The sequence below is a fragment of the Nicotiana tabacum genome, chromosome 16, assembly GCF_000715075.1.
Source record: "Nicotiana tabacum cultivar K326 chromosome 16, ASM71507v2, whole genome shotgun sequence".
In the NCBI taxonomy this organism is placed as follows: Eukaryota; Viridiplantae; Streptophyta; class Magnoliopsida; order Solanales; family Solanaceae; genus Nicotiana; species Nicotiana tabacum.
The window spans coordinates 2,900,659-2,916,952 of record NC_134095.1 but is presented as its reverse complement, the minus strand read 5'-3'; the positions used below and the strand labels follow the sequence as shown (position 1 = coordinate 2,916,952).

At 35.9% G+C, this 16,294-nt stretch overlaps 1 protein-coding gene across 1 annotated transcript; it reads left to right on the top strand.

Annotated features, from left to right (window-relative positions):
* Positions 1-4,534: 4,534 nt before the first annotated feature.
* Positions 4,535-7,077, top strand: LOC107810330 (zinc-finger homeodomain protein 2-like). Its single transcript, XM_016635095.2, has 2 exons — positions 4,535-5,874; positions 6,570-7,077. The coding sequence occupies exons 1-2, from the start codon at positions 5,331-5,333 to the stop codon at positions 6,893-6,895; spliced, it is 870 nt and encodes a 289-aa protein (XP_016490581.1). The 5' UTR covers positions 4,535-5,330; the 3' UTR covers positions 6,896-7,077.
* The last annotated feature ends 9,217 nt before the right edge of the window (positions 7,078-16,294 follow it).

The following is a 16,294-nucleotide window of genomic DNA, read 5'->3' as shown; positions in this document are numbered from 1 at the left end:
AATAAATTAATAATATGTATTAATTAACCATGGTTAAGCGATAGAAGTGAATGTGCATACACATATTGTTATATTCCTATTGGTTTGATATAAATACTCGGTGCGAGTAAAGTTTACCAAAGAAATAAGACATCCAACACTCCCTTGCTTGTGTTAGCCCGTTTGACCATGAAATTTTTAATTTTTACTCTTTTTTTTTCGAAATCAGTGTCTGGCCATAAAATTTTCAATTTTCATTTCTAGATAAATTTTTTAATTTTTCGAAAATTTGAAGAAGAAAAAACTCCAACATCAAATTTTTTTACTCAGATCACTCAAAAAAAATTAAAAATAATTCAAAATTATATTCATGTCTAAACACATTAATTTTAAATACAATTTTTACTTGATTTTTTTTTTCTTTTTCAGAATCTTATAACTCTTATGTCCAAACACCCACTTAATTGGTGATTTATTTGTTTATGATTTCTTTTGTATCATGATCCAAAGAAGATCCACAATTGTTCGTTTTTCGGACTTAGGAAATTTTAAATTTCCTCAAAAGATCTTTTTGTACAACCTTGTGAAGTTAACTTGCGCCCATGTCAAAACAACTAGTCGTACAAAATATAATAATATAGTTTATTATAAAATCTTAACAGCACCAAACCCTCAATCATTGCTATTGAAATAAATATTTAAGCTGACGCAATTTTCTGAACCCCTGCTTAATTAATCTGTAAAAAAGATAAGCAAGTACCGAAGCAAATCACAGAAATTAGACATGGGAAGAGGAAAAAAAAGTACATCGATTTTATCACAGAAAAGGTTAAAAGAGATTGCTTTGGGAAAGCATGGAGTTTGCAGATTTTGCAGAGAGAGGTGACATATAATTATAGAGCAGAGGGTAAGAGTTAAAAGAAAGAATTTCTTTGCAAATTTACATCATTCATTCCGTAGAACGTGAAATAATAAAAGCTGAGCAGCGTCAAATCAGATTACAGAATCGCACTATTTTGCGTCATTTTTGGAGTGTTATGACTTATGGTAAAGTAAAAAAGATAAACACAGTAATAGGAATATGGCAGGACGAAGATAACAAGTTACACTAGAAATTAGGAAAAAGAACCGCCACATGTGTGGTGGAGTTAATTTGAAGCATGGTTACTCAATTTTATCCAATACTAAAGTTATAAAAAGATATTAACGTTAAAATAATTAAATTTTACTTATTAATAATAATAAAATTAAAATTATTTTAAAATAATTGAAGTTTATCACAATATTATTAAAGTTACAAATTAGAGAAATTTTCATAAAGCACTATCTTTATAGTAGTAATTAGTCATCTATAGATATTATTTGCTATGTTACGGATTATAGATACATTTTATGTGGTTATAAAATGTATTTGATGTATATAAGCTATTGTATTCATGAATACAGTAGCAAAAATAGGCGTGAATCAGGGAAGTATCAATTGTTGTATTTGAGTGTTTCGACTGTATTCATGGAGTGAAACATGAGATTACAGCTGGACAAATTATTGTATTCGACTATATTCGACTGTATTCACGGCGTGAAATAGGGGATTACACTGTTTTTAAAACGAAAAGTGAATCAATTAACATAATAGACTCTTAATATAGCTCAACAAACTCAATTATAACACACAAATTTTGTATTTTCAGTTATAAAAAAAATTCTCAACCGAAAAATACCCCAAAAATATAGCAACTTCAGAGAAATTATATAATACATCTGAATACATAAATTATATTCATAAAAAAAAACTTATGAATACATTCATGGCATATAGCGGGACAGTAAATACAATGAAATACATAGAATACAACGGGATACATTGAAATACAACAAGAAAAAAAGATAGTAAACAAAATGAAATACATGGAATACAACGAGATACATTGAATTACAATGAAAAAAAAGACAATGAATACAATGAAATACATGAAAATACATTAAACTATATTAACAGAAAATCAAGTTGCTCAGCCCCAAACTCCATCGTCTTTGTTCAAGAACAAACCCTAATTTCCGGCAAATCTGCCCCGAAAGCCGGTAGTGAAAACGCGCCGCCTTCGTGGAAATTTCACTCTGAGTTATTTGACAAGATGACTTCTTCCAATTCTGGTGAGATCATGCTTAACGAACTGCTGCTATATTTAATTGCACAATCTCCCACCTTCTTTACCATTCCGCAGCCGCCAGGATTACTTTTTTTGGTTTCTTTGGAATATGGTTCTGTATTATTGTAGTCCCACTGATCAACCCATGAATTCTCGTATGCACTGTTCTCCTTCATATCTTCTTTCTTTGATCAAATATGAGAATTTTGGAAAAAAGAAAGAGTAATTAGAGGAAGAGGTCCACGAAACTTTGGGAGAAAAGAGAGTTGATATTAGAGGAAAGGTCCACGAAACTTTGGGAGAATGAGATGTATCAAAGTAGAGAGAAAGAAAAAAGTGTAACTGATTAGCGTATTTAGTGGCTTAGGGCTAGGAGGAAACCAAAATTAAATATTTTGCTATAAATCTTAAAAGGTATCTATAGAATATAATTTTTTTAAATGGTATTTATTAAAATAAATAAGGTGTTAACCTTTGCTATAGGAGGTAAAAATTCCTACAAATTATAAGTACATATTCTCCCTATTTCAATTTAGATGACACATTTTGTTTATTAGTCCGTTCCAATAAAAAAAATGATACATTTTATTAGTTGGAAATAATTCAACTTTAAGCTTTTTAGTTTACTCATTTTACCTTTAATGAGAAGCTTTTATAACAATACAAATATTATGACCCCACAAAGCGTCTACTCCTTAAACATTGGTGGAGGCAGGATTTCCGCTAAGGGGGTTAAAAAAAAGTTAAAAAAAGTTATAGCTAGTGGGAATTGAATCTATGACCTTACAAATGATCTGAGCCCCATTGATCACTAAGCTACACTTTTAGGCTGTGTCAAAGGGATTCAAAATTTAATATATAGAGGTAAAAAATAGATTTTGCCTTATATATATAATGTAATTTTACGATGAAGAGGGTTCGGGAACCCCCTTCCGCTCCCTAAATCCGCCTCTGCCATTAAGCTTTTAAGACCACAAAATCTAAAAGTCTTATTTTTTTTCTTAAACTCCATGTCGAGTCAAACTACCTCATTTAAATTGAAACTTAGAGAGTATTATGTATAACAAACAACGTTGATGGGTAGATTTTATCATGATTATGTGGATAAAACTCTCTGATTTTACTGTTATAATGAGTAAAATTCAGTTATTATGACTGATTGATATTAATTAGACGAGTTTTATTCGAAGAAGGTAAAATTTCTTATACTCCTTTTGTATGTGACGTGTTTGTATGAAAAATAAAAAGAAATTTAAAACTTGTAATCTAAAATAGTTGATAGGTTTTTGTGCAACTATAAAAACACTGTCGTAGTATAATGAGAAGTTTAAAATTGAATTATTTTTAAATAGAAAAAAGAATATTTTTTGAACAAACTAAAAAAAGTGACATAAAATGAAACAAAAAGAATTAAAGTAAGGTTTTATACTCTCTTAGAGAGTATACCGGAAACTAAGTTATATACAGTGTACGTAAACATTTTTTTGTATTAGATCACTCAAAAAGTATCTGCTTGCAAGCCTTACCGAATTTGGAATTTTAAAAAGAAAATAGATCATCTATTACAACAAATAAAAATAATCTAATAATATAAAATTTTCTTCCATCTACAATACATATAACTTAAACTTGGAACCACCAAAAGATGTGGTGCAGTGGATGAGACTGCCCCCCTTAACCAGAGGTCTCGGGTTCGAGCTGTGGGTATGGAAAAATCCTTGTTAGGGAGCGCTTCCCCCCCAATGGGGCCTTACGCGACGCGAATCCAGATATAATCGGGCTCCAGTACGAATACGGAACACCAGGTGTGAAACCAAAAAAAAAAAAAAACTTAAACTTGGAGCTCTGCTACCCTTAAACAATTTCAATAACATATTCAATATATTTATTCCACTAATGGAATTTTATTGGGTGTGTTGTTGATTCACTATATTTGTCCAAGTAGAATTTAGGAAGAATAATTTGTATGCAAATTTAATTTGTATCTTTTAAAAATAAAAAATTATTTCTGATAAATTTTCGGTTCAGAGCTTTTTTTTTTGGTTTCCCACCCGATATTTAATATCGGTATTGGAGCCCGACTATATCCAGATTTGCGTCGCGTAGGGCCCCATTCGGGGGAAAGCGCTCCCGACCAAGGGTTTTTTCATACTCAGGACTCGAACTCGAGACTTCTAGTTAATGAAAGAGCAGTCTCATCCACTATTCAGTGATGGCTCGGAGCTCCTCTACCCGCCTTACTCAAAAAAAAACAATGACCTGGTAGCATGGGGTGGGTGGGGGGGAGGGGGGCAATAATGAAGAGGGTGTGGGAATGGGGCCAATGTTGGCAGGGCGTGGGAGAGGACTGAACATGACATTGTCGGTTGTTTTCTTATGCTCAGTAGTATTGTTTGTTGTTTGTTGTTTGTTAACTCACAATTGAAATCAACTCCCTATAATCTCATCACATATTATCTATTACTACTTCTCTCTTTGCTGTTCCGCACTACTATTCTCTCTCTCTGTATCTCTCTTATCTCCTCTCACCCACCACCCTCTTTCCCCCCTTTCAATTCTCTTTGCTTTTAACTTAGATTTAGCTCCGTCTCTTCTCAAGCAACCATGTTGTCTCTTGTTTCTTACATTCTCACCCTGTTGCCTCCTCCCCAACACAAACACTTTTCTCTCTTAACCTAAATACAATACTCCCTAACCTTTTATTACTTTTTCCTTCTTCTCCACTATAAATTCTAAGTAACCAACTTGAATTTTATAAGATTACTGTTTCTTAATTATCTCAGGTTATGCTTAAGGTGGTCCGCCGGCTTCACTACTTCTAAGGTAGTAGTAGTAGTAGTACTTCTAGGGACCCATCTCTTTATTTCCAGCTTTCTTCTTCTAATTAATTACCACTAATTCTTCATTACCTTTTGTTTTTCCTTTTCGTTTTTCTCCACACTCTCTCTCTTTACAAATTAGATTAATATTTTGATTTAGTCTAAACATGGAGTTTTAATAGCCTTATCTCTTAGAAGAAGGATATTCGAGCTAGCTAGGTTACATAGATTTAGTTAAACAGACTTCTCAGCTTCTATTTTCATGTTATGTTAATGTGTAAATTTAGCTGAAGAAGAAAGATTATTAGGGTTTTTCATAATTAATTACTATAATACTGTTTTAGGTTTATAAGAAAAAAGTTAATTAGGGTTTAAGTTCAAAATGGCATTAGCTGGTGAGGATAAGGAAATGAGAATGCAAGGGTCATTAGGGTATCATTCACTTGATCAAGGTAACCAACACCACCACCAACCCAACAACAATAATCTTCAGCCACAACAAGATAATGAAAAATCATCCTCGGGTGGTACTGGTGCAGCACCTCCAGTAGTTGTACCATATTCCAGTGGCGGATCTACTAATAATAAATTTAAAATAACATCACGAGCAAGATATCGTGAATGTCTGAAGAATCATGCCGCTAGCATTGGTGGGAATGTTACAGACGGATGTGGTGAGTTTATGCCTAGTGGAGAAGAAGGAACGCTTGAGGCGTTGAAATGTGCTGCTTGTAATTGCCACCGTAATTTTCACAGAAAAGAACAACCAAATGTTGATAATAATAATGCTGGTATTATGGTTGTACATCCGCTTCAGCTTCCTCAACCACTGCCTTCTCCGCTTCCGTCGATGAACCATCACCATCAACACGGTCGCTCAGTTTGGAGCACAATGCCACCTCAGCCTGTCAAAATGGCCTTCGGAGGTAATGTCCATGGCCGCTCACTACATTCTTATTTACTTAATTATGTCTTTTCCCGAACTCTAGTGGCTCTCATGTCAGAACTTTTTTTCATGAGGAAACACATGTCCAAGCATTTGGCAGTGTGTACGCAGAACTTACTCCTACGATGGTTAGAGAGGCAATTGTGTAATCATTTTATCTAAAAAATTAAACCTTCATAAGAATAACACTTTATTTACTTAATTATGTTAACATTCCCTCCACGCATCTTATTCTTGAATTTTATGATGAACTTATCTAAAAACTTAAGCTATCATAAAAATAATACTTTATTTACTTAATTAAGTTAACATATCCTTCACACATTTTATTTTTGATAACTTATCTAAAAAAAATTAAATTGTCATAGAAATAACGCTGTATTTACTTAATCATGTCAACACACCTTTCGCGCATCTCATTCTTGATTTTGTATGGCAAAACTCTTGAAATTCTTTTTGGAAATGACTGATAATGAGAGTCGAAAACAAGACATGTCATCTAAAAAGTCAAGTTAGAAAAATTACACTTCTATCTACTTGATTATATTTCAGCATGTCACTCTTGCCTACGCTCTAATCTGCTCTGGTATCATATTGTATTGAATGAACATTTCCTTTAAAAGGTTAAAACTGTTGGAGAAATTGCATTTTTATTTAGAATTATCTCTTCCTCAGGTAGCGGCGGAGGTGGAAGTGGAGCTACGGACTCATCAAGTGAAGAACTTAACTTCAACACTTATCAGCAGGCAACCTCAGTGCCTCCACAACCGCAACCACCATTTATGTTGGCGAAGAAACGGTTTCGGACAAAGTTCACTCAAGACCAGAAGGAAAAAATGTTGGAATTTGCGGAGAAATTAGGGTGGAGAATTCCAAGAGAAGATGACACTGAAGTACAAAGATTCTGCTCTCAAGTTGGGGTGAAGAGACAGGTTTTTAAGGTTTGGATGCATAATAATAAGAATCCGTCTGCTAAAAAGAACCCACAAGAAGAACCTTAAGAAGGGAAACAAAATTCTGTTCAATGTCTGGAGAATTGGCTGCTGCATATGTAATCTTTATTAGGAATCGTACGTAGCCAGTTTTTTTTCTATGTAGCGTTGTAACTATGAAACTCTTAATTAGATTTTATTGTTGTACTTGGAACCTTTATTCATCTGAATTTTCAGCTCATTCTTACACTCCACATCACTGAATTTTAGAGGTACTCTAAAGCTATACTTAGGGTGCGGTGCGTTCCTTTTTCGAATCCTGCGTGAATGCCGAATACTTTGTGTACTGGGTTGCCAACATAAAGGTGATAAATGGGCGACTATACTTAGGTGAAGGAGGTGGTAGATAGACTGATTTGGTTGACCATATATGGATCAAAATAATAAATAGAGTCATGATCTAATATGATCAAAGTTTGTTTGGATCAAAATGAGTTTGCTCAAATGGGTCAAGTGACGGGTCATAATCCAATAGTTCAACTTGAGCAAATTTTTTCATTCTTTATTTGGCTTTTGAAAAGAAGAAGTAAAAACTAATGTGTTTTTATAAACTATTAGCTTAATTTTCCTCAAATTTGGAAAAAAATTAATTTCAAATTTAATTTGATTTTGTATTTTTGAATTTGAATCTGAAAGGCATGTATTCTCTCTCGGTGCACGTTTACTAACCTGCCCCGGCCATGGGGAAGAGGGCACGCATGCCATCGCAAAAAGCTCTTCAAGATCAGGCTATAGCTACACAAGGTAATGGACTTCTAGGGCAAAAGAACAAGGCAGCTATAGCAATCCAGGAAGAGATTCGAATTATATCGAAATCAATGAAACAATAACTAGTCAAAAAGAGAGTGGACAGGTGTCCCAAGTGAATGCTCAGAAATTATGGAAAAATGTCGTGCAAGCTTCAACAAGTGTTGGGATTCAATCGCCAACAAGTAGTGGGCGAAAACCATGGGCATATATGGCGGAGTGAATAAGAAAGGGCAGATCCAGAGAGGAAGCCATCGATTTGGGACAATTTTGACATCTCAAAGGTATCAAATGCCAGATTCAAATTGGAGTATGTTGCTCCTTCCTTGCATGGTGAGTCGCCCATCATTTGATAACTATGGATTTTGCTACATTTTATACTCCTTCTTGCTTAAGTTTTAATTAGAAATGTGTACAAAATAGTCCCAAAGGCTCACAAGTTATGCTTGATTGCAGGTTTGATCAACAAGGTGACAAGATGTCAAAGATCAGCTCAAAAGGAGTGAAACTTGCACAAGTATCAAGACAAGACAAAGCTTAGACAAAACAGGCTAGTGCGGTCGCACACCATTCTGTGTAGTCCGCACAAGTGAGGTTTAGAGAGTATGATATTCAGGCAAAAAGGGCAATGCGACCGCACTAGGTTTTGTGCGGTCCGCACTGGGATCAATGCGGCAGCACTCGATTTAGTGCGATCCACAGTAAAAAGGATCAGAGAGTTGCCAGTTCCGAATTTCAAGCCAATGCGGTCCGCGCTCCATTTCATGCAGACCGCACTAGAAGCCTTCGCGGTCGCACTCCATTCTGTGCGGTCCGCATTGCCTGAGTTCATAGAGATGGATTTTTATGTCAAGATCCTTAGTGCGCCGCACGTGATTTTGTGCAGTCCGCACTAGCCCCGCAGGGGTATTTTTGTCCAGATTTTTCAGCTTAGTATAAATAGCTTCTTTTCCCATTTTTAGGTTATCAGATAGTTTTATCTAAGAGCTGCGCTCGTGGGTTCGAATATTTTAGCTATTTTGGGCAATTTTATCTACATTTCAACATTGAATCTTCTTGTTTATCTTAGTATTTAATTAATATGAGTTGTTCTTCATCTATTTCTTGTTTTTCTTCTTTAATTATGAGTAGCTAAACCCATAAGATAGGGTTGTGGCTCAACCCTAGTGTGGGTAATTGATGGGTCTTGTGTTTTAGGGCTAGATTGACTATGAGTGTTTGATATTTGGGCTAATTTCATCTTTAATTGCTAAATTAGTGGTTGCAAACACTAGTTTGTGTTTAGTTGACTTGATATTTCTTGAGAAAGAGAGCTTGAGTCTCTGAAATTGGTCCAACAAGGAATTAGGGCGTACTCAAGAGATTGATAGCCCCAATTAAATGGTTAAACCTCGAGAAAGTAATACACGACTTGAACCTTGATTGCTTGTGCAAATTTGCATACCCAATTGGTCTTGAGAAAGTCAATTCGGGCAAAATCACTTGAACCACCGAGAGGTGTAGAGTGGGTAAAATCGTGCAACGGTTATATCATACTATCCAAATATGTCAATCATGCCTTAGACTCAAGTATCCGTCAATTGACCACCTATGTTAAAATCACTACCCCAGTGTCTTTTAAACCATTTGAACAACCCGCAATATTTTACTCTTAGCTTATTCTAGTTTAATTTACCATTGTAGTTTGATTAAAGTAGAAGTAAAACAAAAACTCAAAAATGTTTAGAAGTGTATTTGGAACACATACCCAACTATAAATTAGATAGATACCCGACTCCAATATCTAGCTCTCTGTGGAAATCGATCCCGACCCTAAATCGGGTAAAAGCTGTTTCGACCCTCTCTCGCTACTCAATAGTAGTGCAGGGTAGGCTTCGATCATCATTGACATTGAATTGGAAGATATTAGTCTGAAATTGAGTATTGGAAGACGCCAGTGGTGTGTTATGTTCTAGGTGCACACCCATCGTTTGCTATGTTACAGGGGTTTATCAAAAGGATATGGACAAAGCATGAAATTAATAAAATTGCCATGCTAGAAAATAGAACTGTCTTAGTCTGATTTGATTCTGATGTGGGGAAAATGATGTAATTCAGGGTGGGATTAATCATTTTGATAACAAACCCTTCATTGTGAAAGCTTGGAACTCTGAAACGGAGTTTACAAGAGATGAGTTGTATACACTATATAGTACCTATTTGGATCAAATTCCTGGGCTTGATTTCAAATACTGGAGTCCTAAGGATTTGAGAAAGATAGGAAGTTTGGTTAGGAAACTATTAATGGTTGATCAAAATACAGAGAAGAAGTCTGGATTGAACTTTTCTAGGTCGAGGTGAAAATGAATGCTAACCTACCAGACTCTGTTACTTTCAGGAATGAAAGTGGGAATTTGGTGAAGCAGAAGGTGATTTACGATTAGAAGCCTACCTTATGTAAGTATTGTGATAAATACGGACATGATGAGATGAACTGTAGGAAGAAGAAGGGCCAGCACAATGCAGTACAGGAGAAGAATGGGAAAGCCACAAATGCAACTCAATATTTACCATTGGTGAAGACAGAGAATGGGACAAATGCAAAAGAGGGAAATGTGGTAGAACAAGGAACTGAGGAGAATGTATGGATTACTTCTCAGAGAATTAGGCGAAACCAAGGCAAGCAACAACAGAAACCAGGAAACTATCAACAACAGAAAGTGGTCAGTTCAAACACATTTCAGGTACTTAACAGAGAGCGTACCACCAATATTGTTAGCGGTGTAGGTAATCTGAACAACAGTAATAAACAACTAAGAAGTGATGTCAATATGGGTAATTAAAAGGTTCCTAGTCAAAAGAATGGTTAGTTGTCTAAGCTGGAATGTAAGAGGACTTAACGGCCCAAATACACAAAAGGAAGTCAAATTCCTTTGCAATAATGAGAGAGTGGATTTAGTAGAATTACTAGAAACAAAAATAAAGAGTAATGATATTGAAATTATAGAGGAGAAAATATTTGGAGTATGGGCTTATATTACTAATCTAGCAGTCCGTTATAATGGGAGAATATAGATTACATGGAAACCAGATTACTACACTGTTGGAAACAACAGCTCATATTGTCACCTGTGTTATGCGCAACATCCCTTTGAAATTGGACTTTGTTATTTCTTTTGTGTATGCATTAACACACGAGATGACAGGAGGGATCTATGGAACATATTAATGAACTATAGCACGGCATGAAAGCAACCATGGATAATTGTAGGGGACTTCAATTCAGTGTTGAATACAGATGATACAATGAGAGGAAATTCAATAACATGGTCAGAAATTGTAGACTTCCATAACTGTACAGACGCCTGTGGGTTGATCGAGCTTCCTTATGTAGGGCAGAGATACACATGTAATGGCAGAAGTAGTAGTGGACAAAGGATTTTTTGCAAAAATTGATTGAGTTTTTATTAACAATGAGTGGTTAGACATAATACCACAAAGTAAAGCAAATGTCCTTCCTAAACGTATTATAAGTGATCATATTCCAGTAAAGATCACTATCCTAGATGGTATGCCTAGGTTTAAGAGATATTTTCAATTATGGAATGTCTGGGCCATATATCCTCAATTTAAAGACAAGGTAGAAGCAGGGTGGAATGTATAGATTCAAGGGTACAACATGTTACAAGTTGTTAGAAGACTGAAGCTTCTGAAAAGAGAGATAATGGAATTAAACACTAAGGCCTTTAGGAACATCCTTAATGACTCAGAAATCGATAGGAAGGCTCTAAGGCAAGCACATGAGTTGCTGCACTCTGATCCTTTGAATGCAGTTTATCAGGAACCGGAGAAGGAGAAGTATAATAAGTTTAGGCATTCTTCTTATGTAGCTGAGATTTAATTGTATCAGAAAAGCAAGGCCACATGGGTGAAACTTGGTGATGACAATACCAAGTACTTCTACTCAATGATCAAACATAGAAGACTGAACATGATACTATCAATTGAAGGATGCAACAAGCAACTCGCAGACTGATCCTGATATCATAGCTTTCGTCTTTGTGGACTATTACAAGGAACTACTAGGGAGGAAGAGCATTTTCAAATTGGAGTATATTGCTCCTTCCTTACATGGTGAGTCGCCCATCATTTGATAACCAGGGATTTTGCTACATCTTATACTCATTCTATCTTAATTTTTAATTAGAAATGTGTACAAAATAGTCCCAAAGGCTCACAAGTTGTGCTTGATTGCAGGTTAGATCAACAAGGTGACAAGATGTCAAAGATCATCACAAAAGGAGTAAAACTTGCACAAGTATCAAGATAAGACAAAGCTCAGAAAAAACAAGGCTAGTGCGGTCACACACCATTCTGTATAGTCCGCACAAGTGAGGTTTAGAGAGTATGATATTCAGGCAAAAAAAGCAATGCGACCGCACTAGGTTTTGTGCGATCCGCACTGGGATCAATGCGGCCGCACTCGATTTAGTGCGGTCTGCAGTAAGAAGGATCAGAGAGTTGCCAGTTCCGAGTTTCAAGCCAATGCGGTCCGCGCTCCATTTCATGCAGACCGCACTAGAAGCATCCGTGGTCGCACTCCATTCTGTGCGGTCCACATTGCCTGAGTTCACAGAGATGGATTTTTATGTCAAGAGCCTTAGTGCGGCCGGACGTGATTTTGTGTGGTCCGCACTAGCCCCGCAGGGGTATTTTTGTCCAGATTTTTCAGCTTAGTATAAATAGTTTCTTTTCCCATTTTTAGGTTATCAGATAGTTTTATCTAAGAGCTGCGCTCGTGGGTTCGAATATTTTAGCTATTTTGGGCAATTTTATCTACATTTTAACATTGAATCTTCTTGTTTATCTTAGTAATTAATTAATATGAGTTGTTCTTCATCTATTTCTTGCTTTTTTCTTTAATTATGAGTAGCTCAACCCATAAGGTAGGGTTGTGGCTCAACCCTAGTGTGGGTAAGTGATGGGTCTTGTGTTTTAGGGCTAGATTGACTATGGGTATTTGATATTTGGGCAAATTTCATCTTTAATTGCTGAATTAGTGGTTGCAAACACTAGTTTGTGTTTAGTTGACTTGATCTCTTCTTGAGAAAGAGAGCTTGATTCTCTGAAATTGGTCCAACAAGGAATTGGGGCGTACTTAAGAGATTGATAGCCCCAATTAAAGGGTTAAACCTCGAGAGAGTAATACACGACTTGAACCTTGATTGCTTGTGCAAATTTGCATACCCAATTGGTCTTGAGAAAGTCAATTCGGGCAAAATCACTTGAACCACCGAGAGGTGTAGAGTGGGTAAAATCGTACAACGGTTATATCATACTATCCAAATATGTCAATCATGCCTTAGACTCAAGTATCCGTCAATTGACCACCTAGGCGAAAGTCACTACCCTAGTGCCTTTTAAACCATTTGAACAACCCGCAACATTTTACTCTTAGCTTATTCTAGTTTAATTTACCATTGTAGTTTGATAAAAGTAGAAGTAAAACAAAAACCCAAAAATGTTTAGAAGTATAATTTGGAACACATACCCAACTCTAAATTATATAGATACCCGACTCCAATATCTAGCTCTCTGTGGAAATCGATCCCGACTCTAAAATAGGTAAAAGCTGTTTCGACCCTCTCTCGCTACTCAATAGTAGTGCAGGGTAGGCTTCTATCATCATTGACATTGAATTGGAAGTTATTAGTCTGAAATTGAGTATTGGAAGACGCCAGTGGTGTGTTATATTCTAGGTGCACACCCACCGTTTGCTATGTTACAAGGGTTTATCAAAAGGATGTGGGCAAAGCATGAAATTAATAAAATTGCCATGCTAGAAAATAGAACTATCTTAGTCTGATTTGATTCTGATGTGGGAAAATGATGTAATTCAGGGTTGGATTAATCATTTTGATAACAAACCCTTCATTGTGAAAGCTTGGAACTCTGAAACGGAGCTTACAAGAGATGAGTTGTATACACTATACAGTACCTATTTGGATCAAATTCCTGGGCTTGATTTCAAATACTGGAGTCCTAAGGATTTGAGAAAGATAGGAATTTTGGTTGGAAAACTACTAATGGTTGATCAAAATACAGAGAAGAAGTCTGGATTGAACTTTTCTAGGTCAAGGTGAAAATGAATGTTAACCTACCAGACTCTATTACTTTCAGGAATGAAAGTGGGAATTTGGTGAAGCAGAAGGTGATTTATGATTAGAAGCCTACCTTATGCAAGTATTGTGATAAATACGGACATGATGAGATGAACTGTAGGAAGAAGAAGGGCTAGCACAATGTAGTGCAGAAGAAGAATGGGAAAGCCACAAATGCAACTCAACATTTACCATTGGTGAAGACAGAGAATGGGACAAATGCAAAAGAGGGGAATGTGGTAGAACAAGGAACTGAGGAGAATGTATGGATTACTTCTCAGAGAATTAGGCGAAACTAAGGCAAGCAACAATAGAAACTAGGAAACTATCAACAACAGAAGGTGGTCAATTTAAACACATTTCAGGTACTTAACAGAGAGAGTACCACCAATATCGTTAGCGGTGTAGGTAATCTGAACAACAGTAATAAACAACTAAGAAGTGATGTCAATGTGGGTAATTAAAAGGTTCCCAGTCAAAAGAATGGTTAGTTGTCTAAGCTGGAATGTAAGAGGACTTAACAGCCCAAATACACAAAAGGAAGTCAAATTCCTTTGCAATAATGAGAGAGTGGATTTAGTGGAATTACTAGAAACCAAAATAAAGAGTAACGATATTGAAATTATGGCGGAGAAAATATTTGGAGTATGGGCTTATATTACTAATCTAGCAGTCCGTTATAATAGGAGAATATAGATTACATGGAGACCAAATTACTACACTGTTGGAAACAACAACTCATATTGTCACCTGTGTTATGCGCAACATCCCTTTGAAATTGGACTTTATTATTTCTTTTGTATATGCATTTAACACACGAGATGTCAGGAAGGATCTATGGAACATATTAATGAACTATAGCACACCATGAAAGCAACCATGGATAATTGTAGGGAACTTCAATTCAGTGTTGAATACAGATGATACAGTGAGAGGAAATTCAATAACATGGTCAGAAATTGTAGACTTTCATAACTGTATAGACACTTGTGGGTTGATCGAGCTTCCTTATGTAGGGCAGAGATACAAATGTAATGGTAGAAGTAGTAGTGGACAAAGGATGTTTTGCAAAAATTGATTGAGTTTTTATTAGGCAAAATACATAAGTAGCCATCTGAACTTTACACCAAATCCCTGTTACACACTTTCTGGGGACGAATATCATATTACACACGAAACTTTTCAAAATTGTATCTAGTACACACTATTTTTTTCTTGACCAATTTCTCAGAATATGTGTAGTGTCACGCACCAATAATATCATACCACGTGTTAATAATTTTTTTAAATAACAAAATGCTTAAATTTCTGTTGACCAGTTTCTCTTTCATAGTCTGTTTCTCTTCCAGAAAGAACCATAGGCACTACACCATACTTCAATTTTTCTCTTTATATGAAGACCCACTTTCTTCATCATCTTTGTTCTTATTTACTACTATTTCTCCTTACTCTAAAAATTTATTACCATTTTTTGATTTATAGGTTTTGTTTGTTATAAAAATACCATTTTTACCGATGGGTGTTGCCACTGTAACAGTGGCCGGAAAATAGAGGTCGCCATCATTTGCAGTTTTAACAAAATGAGACCAGATTTGAACGAAGAACCACCAACTTGTCGGAAAGATCTGAGAGCTTTACCCCGTCGGAGAAAATTTGACCTTGTCGGCCATGAACTGATAGCGAAAGTAACAACCTAGCAACAGAGGTCTCGGCGTTGCTTGAGGTCGCCGCCAGCATTATAAGTTATGATCGAGATCTACTTAAAGGAGATGAAAGAGGGAGGAGATGGGAGGCGTGGGAGAGAAAATGGTGTTGTGGTTGTCGCCGGATGCCCAAGACGGTAGGGGGCTCCAAATGGGGAAGAAGTCCTGGACATCTTTATCTTTTCTTTTAATTAATAATTTAATAAAAATAAGGAGAATAAATAAGATTTGGACACATGTGCGTATATAAGGATTTGGACAGATAATGCATAGGTTTTACGCGCTCAGTGTCTTTTGTTAAACACACGCGTGCCATCTGGAAAAAGAGTGTGTAGTAGACACAATTTTAAAAGGTTGTGTGTGTAAATTGATATTTATCCTCAGAAAGTGTTTAACAGAGATTTGGTGTATAGTTCAGGTGGCTACTTATGTATTTTGCCTTTTTATTAACAATGAGTGGTTAGACATAATACCACCAAGTAAAGCAAATGTCATTTCTAAAGGTATTATAAGTGACCATAGTCCAGTAAAGATCACTATCATAGATGGTACGCCTAGGTTTAAGAGATCTTTTCAATTCTGCAATGTCTGGGCCACATATCCTCAATTTAAAGATAAGGTAGAAGCAGGGTGGAATGTATAGATTTAAGGGTGCAACATGTTACAAGTTGTTAGAAGACTGAAGCTTCTGAAAAGAGAGATAAAGGAATTAAACACTAAGGCCTTTAGGAACATCCTTAGTGACTTAGAAATCGATAGGAAGGCTCTAAGGCAATCACATGAGTTGCTGCATTCTGATCCTTTGAATGCAGTTTATC

What these genes read in the sequence shown, in the direction of transcription:
- LOC107810330 (XM_016635095.2), top strand. Translation starts at nt 5,331, where the DNA reads ATGGCATTAGCTGGTGAGGATAAGGAAATGAGAATGCAAGGGTCATTA. An exon ending in TGTCAAAATGGCCTTCGGAG is followed by an intron (nt 5,875 to 6,569) that starts GTAATGTCCATG and finishes TCTCTTCCTCAG; the next exon opens with GTAGCGGCGGAGGTGGAAGT.